We start from the raw sequence: 26,149 nt of genomic DNA on the forward strand, positions 1-26,149 counted from the left end.
TGAGAAACAACAGGGGCTGGTTTACATCCTCAAGTGTCCACATACTTATTTATAGTGTGTGGTCCAGAACTGGGCCGAGTGTTGATGCTGTAGTTGCACCTGATTTAAAACACTGAGAAAAGAGTTTGAGGAGAAAAGAAGAAATGAGAAAACAAATGTTCAATAGAAACTGGAGAACAGGCGAGAAAGTGCCTGTGACAGTGGAACACAGACTGTGAGAGTCAGCTCCCAAAATGTGACAAGTTGCTTCACTGCTGGGGAGGGGTCTGTCCATTCTCCTCCTCCTCCTCCCACCCCCAACATGGTACAAAATCTCCATCACTCCCATGGTGCGGTGCTCTTTAACTGTGTTCCCCCGCAGCCTGCAGTCGACTGTGTGTGTGCTGCTGTTATCTGACAGCAGCGGGGCATTAAAGGGTCATGCCACTCAATGTCGTGCTGGACGGTCCGGCACCCTGGGGGTTTCGCCTGACGGGGGGGAAGGACTTCAACCAGCCCCTGACCATCTCCAGGGTGAGTGACAGAAAGAATGATGATAAAAAAAAATTCTTCTGTTATTTAATTTCCCTTTCTGGCAATTTTCTGGGGTTTTCTGAGCATAGTATTTGATCCTTTTTTTTAAAACTTTTGTGCTACAGTCCAGATGAGTCAGTCTCTGGTTTATCATCAACATTGTGTGTCCAGGGGGCTTCGTTGGAGAATGAGTGTGTCTGGCGTGTGGTATGGGGTCTGCACCTGTGCTACAGTAAATACAAGGGGCTTAGTCACAAATAGCAGCTTACATTATTCCTCTGGCATGTGCACACACACGTGCGTGTTGCAGCGAGTGGATTACAAACTGAGGAATCTAGGAAAATCTTAAAAATGAACTCCAGTCCTGCAGAATCAGAGCATGTGAATCGCGTCACACTAAAAATCTGATGGAAAAATAAACTCGATCTCGACTCTGGGCCAAACAAAGAAACATAAATATGGAATTTTCCAGAGGGAGAATCAGATTTTTTATGTGCTTTAGTTGACGTTTGTAGCTGGATCAACAGAGAAGAATGAATTTGTAGTGATAAACACAGTGTGATATGCTCCACGGTTATTTATATTATAATAATGCAGCTGTTCAGGAGACAGTGAAGCTTTATTTCATCACATCATCATGCATCTTGTCTCCAGCACAGGTGGAGCTGACAGAAAACAGACACACACGTTTCAGTCCATTAAAGAAAACTCACAGAAACTATTATTTTATATCAGCACATGATTTATTAGAGACTGACATCTTAAAAAGAGGAGGAGGTCGTGGATCTGGACTGAAACTGTTGAATTCACAATTTATCTAGACAATGATCATTTCCTGGAACTGATGTGGCATTTCCTGTTGTGACGAAGTGAAGCCAAACAACTAAATCATGTGTCGGTATCAAACCAGAACGAAAAAGAAAGAAAAGTCACTGAAACTAGCTTATTCCATTTTAAACTTAGATGAGAGGATTGAATTTAACAACCACTTTGCTTAACTTGGCTGGAAACAGACAAAGGTCATGTCCAAGCTAACAAACCCAACCCACTTATAACTGCTAAAATCTAGTAATCATTAGATTACAGTTGAAAATTAGCCATTGGGGCTAATTTTGGCTCATTTACAGTATTTTCTGCATTGACCAATAAGCATTGTCCCTATCGAATAGAATATTTTAAATATTTTGTTCAGAACTGTTTAAGGTGGACTCACTAATCTGAGATAGCTCCAGAGTGTTGCACTAATTTAGGAGAATAAAATAAAAAATGCATAAATGTGATGCATACAGATATTATATTTAGTTTTTTTCATACCCATTGGGTGAAAATTCACTGAACAGTGAACAGTCTGATTATGAACAGTGGCGTCTTCATCAGTATTTGGAATCATTTGTGGGCTGAATCCCCAGAGCCTCACAGGAGCCGGTGTGAGGAGATCCAGTAATCCTGCTCTGTTGTGATTCTATATTTAGGGAAAGACCTCAGGAGCTACTGACCAAAAGAGTTCAGACCTCAGACCAGCGGCTCCGCACAGTTTCCTCACACCTGCTGTGTTAGTGGCTCATATGAGAACAGTGGTGAGAGAAGACTGGGAGCGTCAACTACATGTGAGATGTAATGCAAGAAGGAAATCTGTTAGACGGTGGATAGGGACGTGTATTAAAAAAGACTCTGAGAGCTGTGTTCAACACCTTCTGTTGAATTCACTGTGTGTGTTCGCCGCTGCACTGAACCCACAGACTTCATTCAAGCACTCGTGAGTCCAGTGTTTCTCTCCACTGCCATGTTTGGTCAGGAACATCCTCACGAGCCTCAGAAGTTCCCAGCCGGTCGAGGAAAGTAAACACAAGTGATTATCATCTTTTTCTCTGCGCAGCACAGAGCGGCCTTAAAGAGCCACTGACTCTGTCACGTGTCCACACGGAGACCAGCTCACTCCACCCTCATGTCACGCTGAGCCACTGGAAACAGCTGGATCGTTTCTCCTGAGACTCTGGAGCAGCTTTTTAAAGTCTGAGATGATCACAGTCATTTTAGTTTCAGTAAAGATTTATACACATTTATCAGGAGGGACGGATCTGATGAAGGATTCAACCGAGATTTCTATCCAAATTCTAATCGGACTTTAAGAAAATCTTAGTTGGTGTCACAGGGTGGGTTGATGGAAACCTGATTTACAACTGAGTTGCATTATGGGAAGTGTGGGATTCACTTGTGGAATTATCGGAGCTTGATTCATTCGTGGAGTAAACTCAGAAACACCGAAAATCTGTTTCTTTCAACTTTCCAAACTTCATCAGCAGATTATTTGTTGGCCCATTGGGGGCAGCACAACAAATGATGAACACAATGTTATTATTATTATCAAAATATGATCTCATAAAGTAGGAATCAGTGAATGTGGGTCCAATAATCATTATTTGACTTTTCACGTAGCCCCATGACGTTATACGTTAATATAAAATAACAATGAATGCAGCATCAAGTCCATTAATAAATAGTTGGAGTACTTCTTGGATAGTTTATTGCTGTATCTGCAATTTCTGTTCTCCTTTTAAATCCAGTTTTTATAATAGTTTAATCACTGGGAAACCGTACACAAGTATCTAAAGTGAAAATAGAATTAAGTTTTATTTTGAGGGAAACATTTTTTCCTGCGGAGTTGAAACGAGGAGAAGTCGGGAAGATTTAAAGAAGCAAGCGAGAGAGAAAACTGACAGAAAGAAGAAATGCTTGTGATTTCAACAAAGACGAATGTTTCGACAAGATAAGTGAGCGGCCCTGAAAGAAAAGGGTCCAATAAAACTGATTCAGATTCAGGTAACAGACTCCAGAGCAGTAAAACATACAGTCCGACAGCAGCAGTCCAACAAACGCTCCACTGTAAATGGCTGCTCCCTCTTCGGCAGCATGAGACGTCCCTCAGCGCTTTCATCAACTGTTATTTATAGGCAGATGATCTCACAGAAGTTTCACTGTAACGTCCCAATGTAGCCGAGTTTCCTACACCCTGTAATTCAATATGTCTGATCATAGGTCACGACCTGCGGAGCGTGAATGTTCGGTTCTGTTTGAGTCCTCCCTGACCTTCATAGCTTTTCCTGGGAGTTCTTATTCATCGAGATCACGTCCTGGCCGACAGATTATCATATTCCATCTGAATGCGATCACTTACCGAGAAACTATTTTATGTCCATGACGGGGGACGGACAGTAGATCCACGCATACCAACCAGGGCAGTGTCTTTCTGTGTGGAACAGGAAGCTCAGAGAGCAGCCAGCGTTTTGCACAGTTTACACGTGGTGAACAGAGAGACAGATTCAGACTCTCTGCTGGTATTAGTGTGAATAGTTTGGATTCTTAGTGGAGGCTGTTTCTTCCTATTGAGACCAGGTGAGAGAGAACGAGTCGTGTTAGAGCTGTGATCCCAGCAGGGGATCGTGAGCAGGAGGCCTGGTCATTGAGGAATGTATTAAGAGATGAGGTGCCAGTGATGGAGAACAGAATATACGTTTTCACCAGGCTGCAGCATCTGGGCTGTTTGAACGGGTTTTTATAAAGGAACAGAAGGTGAAAGACAATTTTAGAGTTTGTTCATATCGTATAGAACCTGAGAATCACATGGAAGAACAAGGAAAGAAGAGTTACACGTCTTCACGTTCATGTTTAGTAAGAAAATTAAATTTGAATTCTAAATTTTCACCTTCTCTGGTGACCTGGTGTTTGTGTCCCGAGCTTCTCGTGACCTCCGGTGATACGATGATTTTAGAAAAGGCTTATTTTGGTTTTTGGTCAGAAACTGAAAAATATACACAATTGTTTTAATGTATGGATTTGTTATAAATTATTATTGAGAAAAATAAAAGCAAACAAATCACCTATTTCAATCCAGTCTTTATTTGCTCTTCTTCCTTCTCACTTTGACCCTCTCTCTCTCTCTCTCTCTCTCTCTCTCTTTCAGATCACCCCGGGCAGCAAAGCCTCCGTCGCCAACTTGTGCGCCGGCGACGTCATCCTGGCCATCGAGGGAGTCCCCGCCTCGGACCTGCTGCACTGTGAAGCCCAGAACAAGATTAAGGAGTCCACCAGTCAGCTCAGCCTCACTGTGGAAAGGTCGCGTGTGCACGAGCTACAAAACACACCTGTACAATATCATGAAATTCAATACAACAGCTGTGCAGGAAACACGGTGTTTGTGTAGCTTATATTTTTCCATTCCTGTGTCCAGCAGCTGTTGATTTAATTCCAAATAACGTTTGAAGGCCATTGTTATGAAGCTGTATTGAATTACGGATTGTACAGTTGCTCCTTTCACCGTCTCCATCCTCTGTTTTCACACACACATAAGACAAACTGTGGAAAAAGAGAGTTTGCTTTTCATAATTTAAGATCATCACATGATGTGTCCTTATCGCCAACAACTCTAGAATCTCATTTTTCCTAGTTGACATCTCAGTCTGTATCTCATGACGCCCGGTTTTCATCCTGAGACGTGGACAGACTGGGGCTGGACTTTCTGCTCGTAATGGCATTAAACTTTTTGTCATTTCTACAACAAGCAAAGCAAGTGCAGCACATTCAGTTTCTTTCAAGTGGCCCACAGAGAAACTGGAAATCGGGGGCCACAGCATCCGGCATCATGTTTGAAGCATCATGATGCCGTCATCAACACGCCCCTTTGCTCCATGGTCATTTTCTACACATTTCCCTGCTCTGATGGGCGGACTGGAAAAGTTCCAGAAAATGTTTGCAGCAACATTAGTGCATGTCTGAAAACAGCTTCTCTACACACTGATCTATGTAAATCATTCTTAAAAGCCTTTAATCATCCAGCGAATCAGATAAAATCAAATTCTTAAAAGTTTGGAAATCACTGCTCCTTTCTAATGTGAACCACATATTGACATTAACAGTCCAGAGTTTCATCTGTTTTACATTAATACAAAAAAAAAAAAAAGACTTTATTGTTTTATCAAACTGCTTCCTGGAGCTTTCCTTCAACCAGCTGCACTTAGTTTCATCCTCAGCTGTGAGCGGGCTCTTACTGTTCATTTGTGAATTTAATTTTATGAGACAACGGTTTTATAATGGTACTGAACCAAACAATCTAAACTGAAACACAAACAGAAACAATGGCCTGACCGAAAACACCAATGAATGAGCAGAAATTTAAACTTCAGTTTTATGATTTGGGTTTGGACACACACACACACACACTGACAAGGATCTGTGTTTGATACCCAGGAATGAATCCAGACTGTGGACACCTCGAGTCATGGAGGAGGGCAGAGCTCATCCATATAAAATCAACCTCGAAGCAGAGCAGCAGGTTTGTAAACTTGCCAGAAAAGCTCATTCACGACAGCCTGCATCTACATCTCCCTCTCATATCGCCTCTTCCTGTTTCCTTCTCCTCCGCTCAGGAGTACAAACCGATTGGCGCCGCTCACAACCGGAAAGCTCAGCCGTTTGTTGCGGCGGCAAACATCGATGACAAGCGTCAGGTGGTCAGTACGGCCTACAACACCCCCATAGGCCTTTACTCCTCGGGTAACATCCAGGACGCCATGGAGGGTCAGATCCGAGGGATTGTCCCCACGAAGCCTGAGAGGTGACAGATAATCATAGTTCTGAGCTTATATTTTACAATATGCAAATTAAATTCAGAATAATGTAAAAACATGATAATAAGTAATTAAGAAAAACAATTTACACAAGTGTGGACAGCAAGGGGAATTTAAAAAATCCATCCATCTATTTTTCTATCCATCCATCCATGATTGCATCACTCTTCATTTTCCCTCATTGGGTAAAAACGATAAAAGCCTGGGACAGAATCTCTGCAGCTCCTGCTGTGATTTCTCCTCAGTACGTTTCTGCAGTAATGTTCCATTCACTTGAATCCACCTGCTCTTTACATGACTCACCAGTTAAATCAATGTGCCTCAGTGTGACAGTTGTTCTGAAGGTGTCACAGCTTGTCAGCGCCTCAGTCCTCACATCCAGCCATGTGGATTTCAGGACGCCACCCGATATATGAGGATATATGACCACGGCACGCCGGAGTGAATCTTTCCATCGCTTTCACACAATTTATGAGCGAAACATGACTCACAGCAAACGTATGTCACGACAGCTGATACAACTGGCTCTGATGGTTTAGATTCATGTATTCGGACGTCGTGATGTATTCATAAGTGCTGTCATAAGAGAGGAAGCATTATTTCATATAATGATAGAAACTGTCACACTGTGCAGGACGACGGCAGCTTTGACATCATGTCCTGCTCTCTGAGGTCGAGTCCATAAATTTATTTTCTACTCATCCTCTTTTTCTCCTTATAAGGACGAAACACGACGCTGTAGCTCTGTGAAGTCGACCAGCTGCTTCTCACCTGATAAAAAAAAAACACAGGGGCAACGAAGTTAAGATTATAAAACATTGTGAGCATGAAACCATCCATCTTCATGAAGTGGACTTTAGGTGGTCTGACGAAAAGTTGAATCTATCACTGTCAAATGACTCAAGTGTGTGTGTGTGTGTGTGTGTGTGTGTGTGTGTGTGTGTGTGTGTGTGTGTGTGTGTGTGTGTGTGTGTGTGTGTGTGTGTGTGCGTGTGTGCATGTGTGTGTGTGTGTGTGCTCAGTCCCAGGACTCTGAGCAGCATCGAGGATTCTGACGTTTACCGGATGTTGCAGAAGGACCAGGAGGATCCTCAGGAGCCTCGACAGTCTGGCTCCTTCAGAGCGCTGCAGGATTTTATTGACAGTGATGGTGAGCTCCTCCTCTCACTTCCAGACAAACGATGCAGATGTTTTAAAGGCCCTGCGGAGATATTTTCTCAATCATCAGCTGAGGCCTATGTGACAGTAACAGTTAAGAGTTTTGGTTGTTCCATCTTACAGATTCGACACAGTTTGACTCCTTTACCTTTAAGCTTCTCTGAATTTAATAAAGTATTTCAAATTAGCGCCATCAATACAAGCTTTAAAATGCAGGACCACCTTCACACTGTGGATGAAACAGAATCACCGTCACTGATAATTAACTTAACAAATAATACCAAGTTTTCAATTTTTTCTCTATTTGCACCAAATTCCTTACGAGCAATCTCTAGTTTCTTCTATCTCACAGCTGAATTCGCTCATTTAATGTCTTACCAGCTGTGGGATGAACAATGGTTTCAGTAAATTCTGTTCATTATGACAATAAACTTTGTATAAAGATGGACAACACATCTCCACCTCCTCCCGTTGTGCAGAATTGGATGCTGCCACCTTGTGGTGTGGATCCAGGTCCCTCAGATACATGCACTCGACCAATCGTGACTCGGTCTCAGCTGTCAACCATGACGTTTCAGCCTCACAGAAATAATGAACATGTGAACAACCATCAGTGTGAGAAGAACGACACTTTAGAAAACAGTTTTAGTTTCGTCCACATCCCATCCACTAACACGGAGGAGGTGGGGGACGATCGAGGTGATTTGGCTTCACTTTTGAGGAGCTGTCATGTCGTCCATCTTTATGAACAGTCTGTGATTATGACACAGGGGACAGATATAAACTGTACAACATGAGAACTTGAATCACTGATGGTTTATTTAGATTCATGAGTGAGTCACCAGTAACATCCACAATTAAAGTTACACAATATGTCACCATGACATAATCCATGTGTTCCCCTTATTATGAGAAGAGTCACTGAAGTGATTCGAGTGGTCGTGAGCGTCCCTGTCTCTCATCTCTCAAGTGTTTTGTTTTTCATTGTTGTTCATATCATGTCCAGTGTTGTTTTGTTGAGTGCTCTCTCTCTCTCTCTCTCTCTCTCTCTCTCTGTCTCTCTCTCTTGCACTCGGGCAGGCACTCGTCCCATTGTGACCAGGACAGTAAAAGCCCCGATGACCAAACCGACGCCTCCCACAGGAAACCTGCAGAAACTGCCCGTCTGCGACAAGTGTGGGAATGGGATCGTGTGAGTAAATATAGAACGAATCATCTGTGATTCGCATTCAGCTGCTCCAGGAATCAATCCGAACAAAGGCTGAGAGAAAAGTACAGGAACCACACAGTACCACAAACTATGTGAAGCTTGGACAGATGAGTAAACACACCGCTCTGTCTGAACAAACTGTTCAGAATGTGAACTGTACATTATGACCTTCAATACATGGTTAGTTAGTATTTACTTTTTCTATTGTTAGCACATTTTACATCAAATACCCTTATAAAATAATTCATGAAATTCACTGTTAAATATGTATATATATTATTACTGTTCATTTCTATCTCTCGGTCTTTTTGTGATTTGAGCAACTTTTGTTATAATAATAAAATGCAGTTGCCATATTGATCTTTTAATATTTTTTCAAATTGCATACAGAATATATACTGTGAGCTATAGAACAATATTCTTACCAAAAGTAAGACAATTTTTTCAACATTCAAACATTGATTGTTTACATTTCATATTAAGTCTAAGCACATGTGACACGTGAATTTCTCCAATTTATCCATTTGTCAGAATAAACACAGCGTTACAATCAGCATTAGCATTGTTGCTTAGAGGGGGTTGTTGCAATTGTGCAAAATGAAAAACTGGGTATTAAACAATTGGATACGGACGGTTCAAGCGATGGTTCCACCGCACACTCCAAGCATGTAACACCCACACAGCTGTCAGTCGCTCCTGGACCTGATGGACCAGAGGAGTCAAGTTTAAATTGACATTTCAACTTTAGTTTTATTGTCCCTTAGTATTACTTTCTCACTTTGCTGCAGTAAAAGATTTCTGCTCCGGGGGTGTATCAGTAACACAAAGTGCAGCAAAAATATTGTTTACTGTGTCATTCTGTATGATGATGCTGTAATTATTCATATTCTGTTCTTTGCATTAAACACGTCCCTCTGTGTGTTTCTGATGGTGCAGGGGGACAGTGGTGAAAGCGCGGGACAAGTATCGCCACCCCGGTTGCTTTGTGTGCTCCGACTGTGACGTCAACCTCAAACAGAAGGGCTACTTCTTCGTGGAGGGCCAGTTGTACTGTGAGACCCACGCTCGAGCCAGAATGAGACCACCAGAGGGACACGACCTCGTCACGACTTATCCATCTGCTTAGATCCCTCCTCCTCCTCCTCCTCCTCCTCCTCCTCCTCCTCCTCCTCCTCCTCCTCCTCCTGTCAGCACAGACACAAGCACTTACACATGCAGACACACACTTCAACACACACTTCAACACACACTCCTCAGTCATACGTCGAAGTGGCCCTCTGCACTTTGAAGTTGTCTGTGTGCAATCACATTTCAGCGAGGAGACACACGTCCTTGTAAGTAACTCCCATATGTAGGAGCATTTCACAGGTTTGTAAAGGTCGCACGCGAGGAGACAAAAGAACTTGTCTTTGTATTTCCTGCTGGTTTCTCAAGGTCTGATGTCTTTTCAATAAAGACCCTCTGTTCCTACTGTTCCTACACATGTGTGTGTGTGTGGAGTCCTGACATGAAGAGCACAAACTGCAGGTGTGTATATAATTCATCAGTCCACACGTTTGTCCTTCATCAGAAAAGAGTAGAACATCTTCACACCTACAAGCTCCTGTCAAAGGATTGATTTGTCGCCGTGACGTTTCCAGCACAAGGCTCCTCCTCAGATATCTGACAGATACATATTCACCATCTTCGATAATCAACGAGTGATCAACAATCAAAGTTTCTCAGCACAAATTCTGAACAACAGTTGGGCTGATATTAGGCTCTGACAGACGTGTGTTTTCCTTGTTAAAAACATATCGATCAGCATCAAATAAGATTTAAACTTGATGACAGAGGAAGATGGCGGCAGGTGGAGCAGGACGACTGTTCTACATCTGTCTCGGGACTAAGGATAAAAAATAGCATCTTAGCAAACTCTGCTGCATTTAAATCAATTTCTATTAATGTGAACTGTCCCTGTTAAATAAATCAGCTCATAATAAACTGTACAGTCGCAGAATAATTACCTGTTATTTGTCATTATCCACCATTAGATCATTTCCGTTTATTAAGTCATAAACTGAAAGGATAAAAATGTCTGTGATACCACTGTGGAGCGAAGCATACACTGAAACAAGCTGATGGATCCTTCATTCCTCACTTGTCTCATTTAAAATTGCACAACTTATTCAACTTTATTCAGATTATACATTTAGAATTTATTACATTATTTTAAATTCAAGTTCCAAGATCCAAGTCCAGTTTTCAGTGTGTTGAGTTGAAACTACAGCATCAGGCTCATAAATAAGTTTCTGCAATGAAGAATTGAAACAGAGAAAACAAAAAATTATTTTATGTTTGATTTTAAATAACTAGATTCTAAGGCATCAATACAAAACTTCAGTCAGTTCAGTGTTATACTGACACAAGAGTGGAGACTCTGAGACACTGGGGGGCGCTGTAGTGTCATTCTTCAGCTCCCATGACAACAGAAAGAATTTTATATTACCAGGTTTATGTTTATATATGTTCTATGTTAATCTGATCACTGCAGTGTTGAATACAAAGGTTATTTTAAATATTGTTTTACTGCCTTTAACATGGAAACAGAAAAACTCCCCACAGTCCCATAAGTGGAGAACTGAACCCAACGTGAACGGCATTTATGAAATATAATAATAGTAATAACATAAAATCAAGTCAAGCTGCTAATATTGACAAACATCAACGACCAGCACAGTTTATCAAGCTTCTGTTGTTTTTAGCACAACGTTTGATTTAATGGTTCAAACATGGTCGACTCAGTTGTACGCAGTATTCATTCTTTTACCTCACTGGAAAACATGCATCATATATAACAGATCATCATACACAGTAAAAGGCCCAGAAACATCTATGGGAACATTTTATTTAACGTCTGTCCTTTACTTTGACATTTTGGGTTGGTTGTCCAATCTGCTAACATGGATGCAGCAGGATTTATGACCTATGCTGCAGCCAGCCACCAGGGGGAAATCCAGCTGATTTTGGCTTCACTTTTAAGGAGCAGTCTTGTCCTCCATCTTTATAGACACACTCCATACAGACGCTCTCTGAGTCAACAAACATTTAGGAGCAATTTATCCAAACAAACAAAATCAGAAAAGGACAAAGGTCATTTTCTTGCTTCATCAAATGACAATGAATGAATCCTCATGTCGCTCCATGTCTGCTGGATGTACGAGACGAGAACAACTGTCTGCTGTCATGTTAGCTACAGATGCTAAAGCATTATTATTGCAGTGCTTTGTGTCTGGAGTTAAAGGTACAGTGTGTAGAATGTAGTGATATCTAGTGTTGAAATGTCATGTTGCAGCCGAACACCCTTCACCTCCCCGTCCAAACATGAAGAAGAACCTGTGGAAAAAGCTGTAAATATAAAGTATTTAAATATAAAGAACCTTTTCTGGGGTAAAGAAATCTACAATTTATATAATTCAGATGAAACAAACTAGTGAAGAAAACATGAGGATTATTCTACATTAAATTTCTGCCAATAGTTCCTTTCACCTAAATCTTACACACTGGGCCTTTTATTAATGCAGCTTTGAGTTTGAAGTCCATTAATATTTCAGAGTCTTTATTCTATCAGAGTAAGTGCATCCTAATAAATATAATTTATAAAAACCACATCCACATTAAATGGACCACAGTGACTAAATGAAAACAGAAACCACGAGGCACCATCGATTGAAGAGGCTCAGTGTTCTGCATGTGAACCACCGACTGAATATGCTGCCTCACTGTTTCACTTCCAGCACTTAATTGTTTCACAATCGAGATACAAGTAATTGCCAAAATCGATATTTACTCCAAGGAGGAGATCAAATATGACTTCATGCTGAATAGAATGAGAGTCCAGGGAAAGTATTTCTCTTATTAAAAACCAAAAGACAGGACCATCAGTAAACCAGGATGAATTCAATTAGTTTCCAAACTATTGTTCATTTTACTTGATTAGCAAGTGTCCTCCTGAGAGCACAGTTTGTGACAGCAGAAGCTGCTCGATAATGTCGGACGGTTAAAGAAGCAGTTATTGATTTACCCCATGAATGGCTTTACTAAAAATGGAGATGTGGAGCTAATATCCCGGTCCCCCGGCTCCTCACGCACACGCAGAGGACCCGGTCAACAGGAAGGGCTCTTCAGAACCCCATGCAGCACCGGTGTGATCATTGTAAAAGCAAACAGTGGTAATTAGGACGCTCGCTGCATACAAAGCCATGAGGGGGAGGGGAAGGAACTGTCTGATACATAAATAAGAATAATGAAAACACACAGAATCAAGAATCTACACATGTACACAACAAAGACACAATTAAACATCAAGGCTGCGGCAAAGGGGGCAATTTCCCCCATTTTCACATGAATTCACATTGATTTTTTTCACTTGTTTGTATATTTTATCAGCAGATAAATTTACTTCAGCCAATATGTTTTCACTCGTGTCCATTTGTTTGTTTGTTTCTGCAGCATTGCACAAAAACATGTTGGACTTATTGGAACTTGGGCCAAGAAAGAAATTTGCAAACAATATATCATAGATATCAGTTCCCTAAAAATACCAACATTTATTCAGTTATTCCGTGGGAAATAGGTAAGAGGTTAAAGGAAGTTTTAAAAAAATCCTGGATCTGCCAATTTGTGCAGATCTACACTTCAATGGGAATTTTTTCCAGCCGATTTTACATCCACCAAGTTTTTTTGTACAGCTTTTAGATTTGGTTTGGTTTCAGTCATTTCTGCATAATCCTGCTGACAAACAAATGGACAGAGGTGAAAACATAACCTCCTAGATGTATTTTCACAATATGCCTCAAATCTTATTTATACGTTGATTAGTCGTCATCTAAATAATTATAACAACTCTAAAAAAGCATCTACATGAGCGTAAATGACCACGCTTCCAATGCTGCGTCATCTCTGCTCAAATTTCAGATTCGAATCATTTAGCACATCAACAACAACAAAAAAAACCCACTGACAAACTGCATCAACAAACAGGAACGTCCATCAAAATCTGACACACAAATACCTGAGTAGACGAGCACTGATGTTTGGGATCAGAGCTGCTATGACCCATCTCTGTTTAGCAAACCTGAACTTCTTTCACAGGTTGGTTGATTTGCTATGTGCACAAACCCTGACGTCCTCTCTTCGTGCGTCTCTGCGTTTGGAGCGTCTCGACCTCGAAGTGAAGGGCCAGTAGCACACTGACAAGAAGGCCGTCCTGTAATTGCTGTTCATCCACCCGTACAGGATGGGATTGACGAACGTGGAGCACATGGCCAGGATATGGAACACGGTGAACAGCAGCTTGAAGTCCTCCATGTACAGCACAGTGCTGTCGATGTCGACCGCCAACTGGAACGCATTGAGGGGCAGCCAGCTGACGGCAAAGACAACCACCATGATTAGCAGCATCTTGGTGGTCTTCTTCCTGCGCTGATGGCGGTCATTCCGGGCCCCGTGGGTCAGGCTTTTCTTCAGTTTGTTCCAGATGCGGATGTAAGCCACAGAGTTAATGGCCAGAGGGAGGCCATATTGAACCAGGAGCATTGATATACTGTAGATGGTTCCGTTCATGCTGCTTCCCGGCCAATTCTCCGTACACACCGAAATAGATTTGTTCGGCATCAGATCCAATGTCCCGTACTCCCTGAATATGGCAAGCGGACTAGCCAACAGGGCGCTGACAGTCCACGTCATGACAATCACCAACGTGCACATGTCTCTGGACATCTTGGTCTCCGTGTGGTAGACGATGCTCCTGTGGCGGTCCAGGGCGATGATGTTCAAGGTGATGGTGGACACGTGCACGGCCATGCCTTGGGCGCAGGGCAGCATGAAGCACAACACTTGGCCGAACTTCCATTCCTCAAACAACGTGTAGACGAGGGTGAAAGGCAAGCACAGCGTGTTGACCAGCAGGTCCGCCACCGCCAAGTTCACGATGAAGAAATTGGTCACGGTCCGGAGATTTTTGAACTTGTAGACAACGTAAATCACCAAGGAGTTTCCAATGACTCCAAACAGTATGATCGTGCTGTAAGCGAGGATGAGAATAACTTGGACTCCCACCAGCTTTGTGCTGTCATCCAGCTGCAAGAAGTTTATATCATTCACTGCGGTCGAGCAGCAGTTGGAAGATTTTACTTCAAGTGGTGAATCTTCCACTTGAGTCGTGTTCAGTTGATCTGATGCATCCATGGCTGACAGTCCCTTTAGTCTGTCTGTGGAAAGATTCAACGAGTTAACAGGCAATAAATTTAAAAAAAAGAAAATGAAATTGAATTATAAAATGACACATGAAGTATTTTCTTTAATATATGGATCAATTTAAAGGGATTTTAAATGCAGATATTTAAATTAGGACTCCACTGGTGCCTGGTAATTTCAGTATCTGGCATTACAGATGACGCACAAGCCATTCACAAGATAAGACTCAAAGATGCACCATAAACAACGTCTCCCACTATATTGCACAATCATTGCCCAGACAAGTTTTAGTTGTAAATGTAAAGAGTGAGCATCACAGACACAGGCTGCATATGATGCCTTCAGGACACCGACCCAGGAGAATGAAGTCTTTACTGACAGCTCTCACTATCAGAAGCTCCTCAAAGTGTCACTTGATGAACTCCAGTCATGATTCTCTGTTTCCAGCCAAAAAAAGAACTGATCAACAAGCATTTTTGTTCCACTCACCTCAACCTGCGGATTCTTTTAAATGTTTATGCCTCCATGTTTCTGTGACATCCAGATAAATAAACCGATGGAAATCCTCCCAACACCGATGGAACAACCTTCTCCCATCGAAAGCGCAACAGCAAAAGCGCGCATCATCAGCCAGTGCGCGTTGCAGCCAGTTTGGCACAGAGCGCGCGTCACCGGCCCTGAGAGACTGTGAGAGACTCACACATGAGGCGGGCTGAAGTATACACAGGGAGGAAACACGTCCTCCACCCTCCACGGACGGGAATCACAGAGGTCATGTCTGCTGCATGATTGCTTTGCACTGGGTCGTTTTAGCGAGTCTTCTCCTGCTCGAATGGCAAATGTCATATTTCCTCCAATTTATGAAAAACAGAATGAGAAGCTAATGCAGTGCAGATGCAGCTTTTTCTATTAAGATATTGGTAAATAACCAACAGAGAGCGTGAGAACCACGATCAGAACATTAATACAAGTCATCATATTAAGCTTAATGTTAATGGATGTTTTATAATGAGCCTCTGCAGAAGAATCCCGCAGTAAGGAGAGACACAAGCTTTATTTAAGGTTTACAGAACATCTGAAAAGGATCAAGACTCTTTCTAGTAAAAACAAACTAAACCAATCTACCAAGATTTCTAGAAATGGAATCAGAAGCGATTTGAAGACACTGTCGTTCACCGAACTGTTCTCATACAAGTTTATAATATTTAAAGCATTCAACAGTGGACAATACAAACATAAATGGATTTGGCTGCAGTGCCTTCCATCATCCATCCATCCTTCAGTAATGATCTTATTACTTTAAGCATTTAAAGCAAACTACCACTTTACTGAGATGGTCAAAACTGTAAATTAACATCTCTTCATTTTCTCCCACTATCCAGAAATGAAGCCACGTGAATGCCACCATGATGACGTCATTTGGAGCCAGAGCCTGTGCAGAAGCGAATGAAGGATGGAGCCACAATATCAAGGTCCCGCCGATACACACACAAAACCAATCACAAGTCAGTCCAAGCTGTCAATCATGACATTTCACCCAAGCTTTGTCATTTCAGTCAAGTAATTAAAACCAAACGTTCTATGGGTAAAACTCGAAAGCTAAACTTCACAACATGTTATAACGTCAGAGACCTCGTTTTCTTTAATGACAGACTTTTCATGTTGTGTTCAATGACAGTGAGAGTTTACAGATAAATGTGACTGTTGGTTTCCACTGCTGTAAAACAAGACACCATGTGGCCATTAGAAATGGAGTTAGTGTCGAGCAGCGTCTCTTCTCTGCGCAATTTAAACATTTTCTTTTGAATTTATTTACTTTGCTTGTTTCCCTTCCAACTATTTTTTAATTCAGGACCACACCACAGTAGAGTTACTTAATGTCTCTGTGATGGATCAGGCTGCACAACTCAAGACACTAACAAGAGTCTGCTAATATATCTTCATCCAATCAGTGCATATATGGATATCGGGTTGATGCCAAGAATAATATAAGCACATTTAAGAATTCTAAAGCACAGTGGCAAGGGTTGCAAAAAACGTTTTAAGGAAAATAACAGCTGCCTGTCAAAAAAATTTAAAAATCTGGTTAATGAAAGCAGGATCTTTGGAAAGATGAAATGTAAATGAGGCTGAATCCATTTCCTTGTCTTTGATGCTTTATTGATCCTGTTCAGTGCAGATTTACAGAGATCATTGTCTCAGCTCATTACGTATGAACTCTCCACTGCACTAAACCACATCTTGTTGCTGAGCTGGTAACTGAACATGACAGCAGAGAACAGTGACACATTAATGATAAGCTCCCTCTGAACAGAATCATGCTTCAGAGATATGTGACGTGACTGAAGTCCACCGAAATACCTGCGGGAGTCTTCATGGCGCTCACACTGTGTCTGTGGAGGACAGCGGCACATTTATCATCCTGAGCAGCAGAAACATTAAGATTCAAAGCTACACAGGCGCTGATGTCAGGGACACTTCATCATGGCCTATTAAATGAGATTATTGACCAAATGTCACCTGTTCTTTACAATGCTGCAGGACCGCTGCTTTAAGTCATGATCCATACTCCAAATACATGAAGGTGAACTACTTAATGGGGACATATTATACTCATATTCAGGTTCATCATTTTGAATTTGATTATTATTTGAAAGTATTTACGAATTCTAATGTTCAGTAAACACATCACTTCACTCGTACTGTCCATTGCTGCAGCTCCTCTTTTCAGCCTCTGTCTGAAACAGTCAGACAGAGGCTGAAAAGCTCTAGGTATAGGCTTTAGTTATGCTTTATGCAAATGTGGACGATCATGTATATGTGTGTATATATATATATATATATATATATATATATATATATATATAGTTATAGTAATCTTACTTATGCAGATGCAATGTGAAAATTAAAGTGTTTTCTTCTCACATACGACCGCGCAGGTTTCACCTCTTGTTTCCTTCTCCCTTCATCTGCAGCCACACCAGCGTCTTTTATGAATCAGAATGAGTTGATCATGATCTGCCCTCAGTCACGGCTGCTGCAAATTTGCTGTCAAATAACAAAAATGTCTCATCCTTCCTTTCCACATGCTCTGAGATTCCAGTGTGTGTATAGAGTTAATTTAGACCAGTATTACCACACTGGTCTCTCACAATGCGGCAAATAGTCTTTCTACCTACTCCTCTACCTCTGCTATTCATCATAATTACTACAGTTGCTGCTCTGCCATATTTACCCAGTTAGTGTTTAATAAAGACGTGGAGCACAGCAACAGCAACTCTTTCAGCAATATGCAGCCATTTCTCCAACATAAACTCCAAATAGCTCATGTAGGAGAAATGATTTTGCAACTAAACTGCAACAGCAAATATGTTTTGTATGAAACATATTACATGTCTTTTAATTGTGTTGGTCCAAGTAGTGTTGAGGCTGAATAGACAACATATTTATCTACTGACTCCAGCGTCATTAAACTTACTTAATTACAGCTTTAGGCACTCACAGCTCTTGGTGAAAGTTAAAAGTTAAAATCGTGTTTCGTTAATGACTGAAAAAAGCGACTTCAGACACAACTGATAATTAAATTTGAATCCGAACCACCTACATCTTGTGCAAAGTGCTTTTGCTGCCATTGATGGTTTGTTCATCATAGGTGTCATCAGAGGCTACAGCTGTGAGTGTTTTATGAAAAAGCCCTGGGTACACACACACACACACACACACACACACACACACACACACACACACAACGTTGAGGGCGGAGATATTCTTTTGGTGCCTGGAGGTCAAAGGTCAAGATCACAGCGACCTCATGTTACCGTGAATGTGATATATCAGAACTGAGGTGTTTTTTTGCCTCTTGGATGTTTTATCTCTAGACTGCATGAGGGAGATTTGATCAGTTCTCACTTGGACTCAAAGATAAAGGTTTCAGTGACCGTATATATATATATATAGAAATATGTACATAGAAACTGCACTAGTTGGTGGAGGCACACAACTGCAGTGCAGAAATTCTAGTTGTTGCTCACCTTTTTCACTTATTTACACTTGTTTGCCCATGAATCATTCTTATTTTTCATTATGATTATGGAGATACATAAAGATAAAATCTTAGCAGGCGGATCCACCTGATCGTAGATCCACCATTAAACTATGATAAATGTTTATTAAGTTGTTATAAAAATAGTCCATGCACACTAAGTGTCTCCTCTGGGTCAAGAAGCCATTCAGAAGCATCAATAATTTATTTATTTACTCTAATTCTTGAAATAAATCATTAATCTGAAGTTTGAATAATATGTTTTCTCATTGTGCCACTGAGTATCTCCCCAGTCAGTCGTTTCTTCTTGTATTTGCCTGCCTGGAAATTCTCTGGGAAAAAGCTAAAAGAAGATTCAGGAATGCTGCCGATTGCACAATTCTTATTCTGGTAAAATGACGGACAGATGATCACATTCTCAGCAGCAAAGAGCAAAACATTTAACTCTGTATTACATTTAGTAGTATTTTGTTTTTTCCCACGCCTGTGTTGGTCACAGTGTTCCCCTGAAGCTATGCTGTTTTTCCATTGGACATCTCACAGGATGTAGTTAACTTTGATGGCAGCAGAGAAAATGTGAAAAAACTAGACACAGGTAGAAATACATGTTTAATAGACAGAGGAAAACATATGGAATCTATCAAAGTACTATTACATAAGAAGGTTATTGCACTTTGTCCAAGCCAACCTTTAAGATAGAGCATGATGGGAACGTATCACATTGAGGAATTTGTTTTTAATGATCGTTAATTATATAGAAAAATATCCACTGTGATATTCCTGCAAGCTCTTGCAACATACATCGTGTATATATGTTCACTTAAGTTTATAACATGAGTCAGTTTCTTATTTTTTAATGTCTCAGACTCATCTCATGATTTCCTGTGCTGCTGCTGCTAAATGAGATTAATGTGGAATATCAGAGCTGAAGAATCACAGACACATTCGACAAAAAAATAAAAAGCTAATTCTGTCTAGACAAAGATAAAATATATATATAAAATAATCTACAACTGGCCAAATAATGTAAAACATGAAATAAAGATGTTGTTTTACTGTGAACAAGTTTCTTTCCCTGCACCTTTTACCTTGAATCACACATTCAAACCACAGGACCTCATTTCAACATCCACTGGTGAGTTAGGATAGAGTCTGTACTCGTGAGGCCTTCAGGCCGCCATCCAGATGGTGAACGAGACGAGCACGGTCGGTAAAACAGTCAGCGGCGTCACACAGCCCAGATACAGCACGAGTCCCGCTCCACACAGTGCAGTCAGGTAGGCGCTCATCCTGCTGCACACGATCTTCCTCACTGTTGTGCAGAACTGGGGGAAATGATAAGAGACAGAGAGTTGAGGCAGGTGACCAGGCAGTTAGAGGTTAGCCTTGTCGGCACTGGATCTGTTTTTAATCCATTTCTTAAACAGATTTTTATAGGAAAGACTTTTAATGTTAATGATTTTAACTCGCACACTGATAATATTTCTATTTGGTATTTTTCATGTTACGTTTCCTATTCTTGTTTTGTCTTGTTTTGTTCTGTGTTGTTTTATTTCCATGTATTTTGTAAAGCACTTAGTTTACCTTGTATTAATATTATTATTAGTAGTAGTAGTAGTAGTAGTAGCAGTAGTATAAGTATTAGTATTATAAACACCAGAAAATCCTTAACAGTAGAATAATATAGTCCAAATAATAACAATAAAAATAAATATAAATAATAAAACTTTAAAATTATAAGAAACTATATCATTACGTTTTTACGCACTTACAATAACTTGAGTAATTATCCATATCATTACAAAGACAGACCAAATAGATGGGTCTTTATTTTAACATCTAAATGTTCAGCTCTGGAAGTTCTGTGACTCTGAGCTGAAGTCCAAAATTTTTACCTACATTTTAACTAAATTTTTAAATAACATCAGTGTAAAGATTTTAAAATAACTGTGAAACTTGAACTAAATTGATCGCGTGAGACCAGAAGTTTTAAATCTGCTGTTTCAAAAAGCTGACATGAGTCTTGTCAGTCATCAGTGTTGCTCTGAGAGAGAAATCTCAGTCCTCATTACCGGCACGAAGACAGTGAAACTCTAGGTGGAGCCACTCGCCTGGTGAATAAAGTTTCACTCCAGTGGACTGAAGCAAACTGACGTCCGCTGTGAAAATATCCTCATGAGTCCAAACATCAGCATGAAGGTGTTTTTCTTCAGTCACACACCTTCTTTACGCACAAACTGTCCAGTAATCTGTCTCTGTCTCAAGCCCTTTGAAATAACTAGAGCTATTTCAAATGCTGCTTGTGTGATCAGCTGTGACTTTGTGTGCCCAGGACCTTTGTAATGAAACATTCTCCAGGATACAAATAGAAACTCTGGGAGGAATTAAAGATTACCGTGAATTAAAAAAAAGAAAATCAGCTTTTCAAGTAATATTTCAAATCCCATTTGTGGTATTTTAAGATATACTATTTATTCTTTTATTTATTAACTCGAACCACTAACTCTAACACAATCCCAGCAAATGTTGAGCAAGAGTACACAAATGAAATCAAAGCCAGAACAGGTCGTCTCTGTGTAACAAAGCTGATAGAGATTACTTCAAAAGATAGATTAACATCTTCCTACTGAGAAAACTGCAGAATTCAAGTCCACCAACCAGTTCTGAATGCATTTTACAAACTTTCATTTTCAGCAGCTTCAACCAGGTTCCTCAGTAAAACCCACCGCAAGGCATTTCTATGCATTAAAATAGTTGCAGTTGTAATCGTTCCTCTTATTTCAGACATTCCTGGGGTCAGCTGTGGCTCAAGAGGAGGTACAGCGGGTCGTCCACCAACCAGAAGGTTCGCGGTCCAATCCCTGTCTCCCTCCACGTGCCCAAGTGTCCTCGGACAAGGTACTGAGCGTGTGTGAGTGAGATATGATAGAGAAATGCTGATGCACAATATGAATGTGTGTGAATGGGTGAATGGCAAAAGGTGACTGGAAGCTGGAGCCTGTACCTGGTACGTCTGGTAGCTGATGGCCATCCCATATCTGCAGTACATGACGTAGTGCTCACAGTTGTACCACAGTAAACTGTAGGTGACCGAGCCCAAGAGTTTCTCCGCCCTCCGGGCCACCTCATCCCCATCTAGTGGCGGCTGGCTGCACACTTTGTCCATGTGGTTGATGAAAATCTCCGAACCATAGGCGAAATCCAGCACCGAGTCCACTCTGACGCTGGCAACCTTGGTGATAACCCCGAGCAGCAGCCGGTTGTTCGACACCGTCTTGGCTATGGCTGATTTATTCCTGGAAATAACGGGCAGGATGTCCGGGATGAGATGAGCCACGCGGTTGTCGCCCAGGTAGATACCGAAATGTGTGAATAACGTCCTGGGGACCTGTAAGAGGTCACCGCGCTTGTAGAGGGACAAGTCATATTTAGAGTCGTCCTCCTCCTTTTCAGACGCCACGAAGAAGAAGTTGAGTAGCTGGTAGAGAAACATGGTGGCAGTGTGTGGCAACGGGTCACACATGAGCATTTTATTCACTTCAGAACAAGGAGGAGCCGTCGTGGTTAGTAGGATTAAATATTGGTCAATGCTTCAGTTTGATTTTGACAGAAATAAAGGAGCTTTCGCTAATCACTCTGCTGTGTGGTGGGATTCTGAAACCCGGCCCTTGTTCGTGGCGTATTAAGGTCGAGGGTCCTCGTTAAGAAGGCTGAAAGTTAAATCCTCATTTAAAAAGGTCACAGATATTGAGCCATCACAAATAAAACAGCCTTTTATTCATGGATTAGACGGGTCTGCAATTTGACTCATCATTATTCAGCACTTTCCTGGAAATAAAAGAAATTTGAAGAATGCGAGAAGGGAAAGATGTAATTTTACCCACAGCAAAACTCGGGAGTCATATTTCACACATCAGGCTAAACCCAGGATTTATAAATGTCATATAGAAATATAATTCATGTTTGATGACGCTGCTTCAGGCATCAACTTATTCCTCAGCATTTTTTACAGTGTGTGATATCGACACTGTGTTTTAGGTGATTTGAACCCAAACCAGTTTTATAGCTCAACCTAACAGACCACCTGCGATTGTTTTTTACCTCCAGCATGATGGTTATGTTTTCATTTCTGTTTGTTTGTCTGTTTGTTTGAGTCCTCTGAAATTACAGAAGCAGTTTGATAAGGGGGGGGGGGGGCATGCAGATAGATGGGCAGATCCAGGATTTCATAGATGATCTTCTTCTTGTTATTATTGTTGTTGTTGTTATATTATCATTATTATTCAGATATTTCTATGTAAATCTATCGTAATTTCTTTTATGCTGCTTTTTTTTCTACACCGTAAATTGCCTATTGTCTATTTTAGTTATTCTAATTTATTTCATCTTTATTTATCTTTTTATATATATATATATTTAACTTTCATCACACGGACCGAAAAAAAACATCAACGCCCTTACGATACAAACAAAAGCTTTATTTTTTCCACTGAATGATGGATTAATGTAGGCTGTAACGTAGTCATCTCTGTGCATCTTTATTTATCTTAATCTAAATTAAATAATACGCATGAAATGGGGGGAGAGAGCGGAGGAAGAGATGCTGCCGAGGCCCCGGGTAGTAACCAATTCTTTTTTGCACTTTCTTTAACATGGCAAAATAAGAGCGTTAGCTTTGGCACACTCTCCGAGCTCTCTGCTAGTTATCGTTAATTTAGAGCTCTGCTTCCACGGTCATGTTAGTGCAGATGTATGAAGGCTCAAGACACACACATAAAAATAAATGGTTTATTAAACATTTGTGATATTTACAGGTTTATATTAAGAACAATACGATAAAAAAGCAGCTATATATATATATACACAGTACATTACGATACTCTGAGATTGCTACATGTATCTCTTTATATTCACTTCTGTGGTGACGCAAATGTTAAAAATGAATCACTAAATTTAATCTTATACCATAGATTTCATGTATTTCACCACACTTTTTAAGTATAAGGCATAAGGGACAAAATCAATGCAGATCACATCCAACACAGTCTACTCAGTAAAATGAAGATATTGTTGTGAGGCAGACTTTAAAGGCGTCACATGACAAGAGTCTGGAAGAGGTGTCCAGTCCTTCTTCGCCAAAAGTTCAGTTCAGTTCTTCCCCTTGTGCTGGGCCCCTTTACCCAGCCATCCACAGCGTGAAGGGGATGAGAATTGTGGGTAATGTAGTTGAAGCCGCCATGCCAAAACACACAATGGAGATAATTCCCAGCAGCCCCGAGATGATGACGCTGCGCTGGTCTCTGATGATTGATTTCAGACACTGGCAGAACTACAGGGAGAAGAAAGAAATTCAGTAACTTCACATGTTTGATGGATTATTGGATTTGTTTCCGCTCAGTCGTCACCTGGAAAGTGTAAAAAAAATCTTCAAACGTGCTTCCAACTGTTTAACTGCTGCTGTAAATCAGTTTGTGAGGTTACAGCCAGTTCACTCGGTTGCTTAATTAGATTTTCACCTTTGTTTTGGAATGTGCACCAGTTAAATGGACGACAACGTGAACTCTGGGTTGACTGGGTTTGTAGCAGAAGTGGTGATTAAGTCTGTATCTGCTGACCATAAAATAATGACACATTTTTAAACTATGCATCGAGCTGTTTGGGGGAAAAAGGAGCATCAGATGATAGATTAATTGAAGTTGGTGTCATGTTTCAACCGACCAAGCTAGAGAGGCAGGATCTGTGTTATCAGAGATATCCTGTGTCTGGTTTGAACACCTAATATGGGGGGGGGGGGGGGGGGGGCAACCACACATTTTGCCCATGTGCCGTCAAAGATGTTAATCCGGCACTGTTTACAAAAAGAGCCTAACAAGTTAATGTGTTGTTTAAATGAGGCATTGTGTTTCTATGCTTTTCCTATGAAATCACTGAGCCTCACCTAAAGATTATTAGGTTTTTACTGTATTCATGCGTTTATTCATAGCTGTTTGATTCTGCTGTGGATCATACCTTCTCTGTCTGCCTGCTCGCTGCATGTCCATATCTGCAGAATGTCACAAAGTGTTCACAGTTATTCCACAGCAGACTGTAGGGGATCGCTCCGATGTGTTTCTCAGCCCTCTTGGCCACCTCTTCGTTGTGGAACGCCTGCGCCTTCATCGTCTTATCCATGCGGTTCACCAGGATGTTGCAGCCATACGCAAAATCCTCCAGGGTGTCGACGCGCACCGTGGCACGCTTGTACATGCAGCCGAGGATGAGCCTCTTGTTCGAGATGACGGAGTCGATGAGCTTCCGGTCGTTTGTCAGCGCGGGGAGGATGTCTGGGATCAGGTGAGCCACTTTGTTGTCACCCAGGTAAATACCGAAGTGCGTAAAAATGGTTCTCGGCACCTCGAGCAGGTCTCCTCGGCGCGGGGGCGCACCGCGCTGCGCAGGACGCTCCTGCTCCTCCTGCTGCTCCTGCTGCTCCTCTGCGTCCAACCAGCTGCCCTCAAACAGTTTGAAGTTGGAGAGGAGGGAGAGCTTCTCCACCAGGAAGGTCAGCAGCTGCAGCATCGTGAGCGTGTAACGGGGATGTCTGCAAGAGCGTGAGTGGAGCGGGCTTTTTATCCACTGTGGCACGAGGACACGAGTGACCTCTTGCACGTGCGCATTACTCCATTCTTGAGGGTTTTTTCAACACATGTGCAGCAGCTTTCCATTAATCTTTTTTTGTCCTAACGCAGCAGAGAGGAGAATTAGCTGTGAAGCAGGAGATTCATTTTTATTCCTTATAATTATAAATCATTCATGAGAGAAAACTCCCCTCTGATGGTGTCTACCCTCCTCACAACCTGGCAACCCAAAAGAGACTTCTTCTAGCTCACGATGACACATCTGTAAAGGGGGTCTCATGGAACCAACATTATTTTCAAAAGTTAGGTTTGTTGGAAAAGTTAGTGAAGTATAAGAGGAGCACTGTCTCCACCGGTTGTTTCCTCCACATGTGTTTCTACTTGTATTTATATTTTCAGTCACGTTTCCTGTAGGATTTACTCTATAGCAACAACACTTCATTAACTCACTGGAGGCTGTAAAGAGATTAACCACTGGAGGTAAGAGGCTCCATTGTTCAGTCCTCATGTCATTTAAAACAGAAGAAAGTCATATTGATAATAACATGTACCATCTCCAGTCTCGCGTAAATAGAGCATTTTGAATTACACGTCATTTAATCATATAGCTTATTTACAAATTTAAAACTCTCTGTCTGTCTGTCTGTCTGTCTGTCTGTCTGTATGTGGAATGCATATCTCGAGAACCATTCATCTTAATGGCTTCAAACTTAGCATGTATTGTTAAGGGTCAAAGGACGTCCATTGT

The 26,149-nt window shown here is 41.2% G+C and overlaps 4 protein-coding genes across 7 annotated transcripts; 1 reads left to right on the forward strand and 3 right to left on the reverse strand.

The window, feature by feature from the left end:
* Window positions 1–309: 309 nt before the first annotated feature.
* Window positions 310–9,986, forward strand: LOC109641899 (PDZ and LIM domain protein 3). Of its 3 annotated transcripts, none has more exons than XR_011243768.1 (8): window positions 323–513; window positions 4,475–4,626; window positions 5,758–5,842; window positions 5,937–6,124; window positions 7,160–7,287; window positions 8,376–8,487; window positions 9,442–9,784; window positions 9,825–9,986. XR_011243768.1 is itself a non-coding variant. In XM_069529914.1 (8 exons), the coding sequence occupies exons 1-7, from the start codon at window positions 421–423 to the stop codon at window positions 9,629–9,631; spliced, it is 948 nt and encodes a 315-aa protein (XP_069386015.1). In that variant the 5' UTR covers window positions 323–420; the 3' UTR covers window positions 9,632–9,634; window positions 9,665–9,986. The 3 variants fall into 3 exon arrangements, 2 of the variants coding, with proteins under 2 accessions (XP_019962036.1, XP_069386015.1); XM_069529914.1 differs by having other exon boundaries at window positions 9,442–9,634; window positions 9,665–9,986; XM_020106477.2 differs by having other exon boundaries at window positions 310–513; window positions 9,442–9,986.
* A 362-nt stretch (window positions 9,987–10,348) lies between these two features.
* On the reverse strand, window positions 10,349–15,450 carry npy2r (neuropeptide Y receptor Y2). Of its 2 annotated transcripts, none has more exons than XM_069529912.1 (3): window positions 15,232–15,449; window positions 13,559–14,756; window positions 10,349–10,796 (listed from the first exon to the last, which is right to left on the reverse strand). In XM_069529912.1, the coding sequence occupies exon 2, from the start codon at window positions 14,731–14,733 to the stop codon at window positions 13,633–13,635; it is 1,101 nt and encodes a 366-aa protein (XP_069386013.1). In that variant the 5' UTR covers window positions 14,734–14,756; window positions 15,232–15,449; the 3' UTR covers window positions 10,349–10,796; window positions 13,559–13,632. The 2 variants fall into 2 exon arrangements, with proteins under 2 accessions (XP_069386013.1, XP_069386014.1); XM_069529913.1 differs by lacking the exon at window positions 10,349–10,796 and adding an exon at window positions 10,803–11,880 and having other exon boundaries at window positions 15,232–15,450.
* Window positions 15,451–19,380: 3,930 nt separating this feature from the next.
* LOC109641901 (lecithin retinol acyltransferase) lies at window positions 19,381–22,309 on the reverse strand. Its single transcript, XM_020106481.2, has 2 exons — window positions 21,789–22,309; window positions 19,381–20,109 (listed from the first exon to the last, which is right to left on the reverse strand). Exons 1-2 carry the CDS (start codon window positions 22,305–22,307, stop codon window positions 19,954–19,956), a joined length of 675 nt encoding a protein of 224 aa, XP_019962040.2. The 5' UTR covers window positions 22,308–22,309; the 3' UTR covers window positions 19,381–19,953.
* A 1,249-nt stretch (window positions 22,310–23,558) lies between these two features.
* lrata (lecithin retinol acyltransferase a) lies at window positions 23,559–25,400 on the reverse strand. The gene is made up of 2 exons (XM_020106480.2): window positions 24,794–25,400; window positions 23,559–24,113 (listed from the first exon to the last, which is right to left on the reverse strand). Exons 1-2 carry the CDS (start codon window positions 25,340–25,342, stop codon window positions 23,961–23,963), a joined length of 702 nt encoding a protein of 233 aa, XP_019962039.1. The 5' UTR covers window positions 25,343–25,400; the 3' UTR covers window positions 23,559–23,960.
* Between the last annotated feature and the right edge of the window lie 749 nt (window positions 25,401–26,149).

This window comes from Paralichthys olivaceus, chromosome 8, assembly GCF_024713975.1.
Source record: "Paralichthys olivaceus isolate ysfri-2021 chromosome 8, ASM2471397v2, whole genome shotgun sequence".
NCBI classification, from domain to species: domain Eukaryota; kingdom Metazoa; phylum Chordata; class Actinopteri; order Pleuronectiformes; family Paralichthyidae; genus Paralichthys; species Paralichthys olivaceus.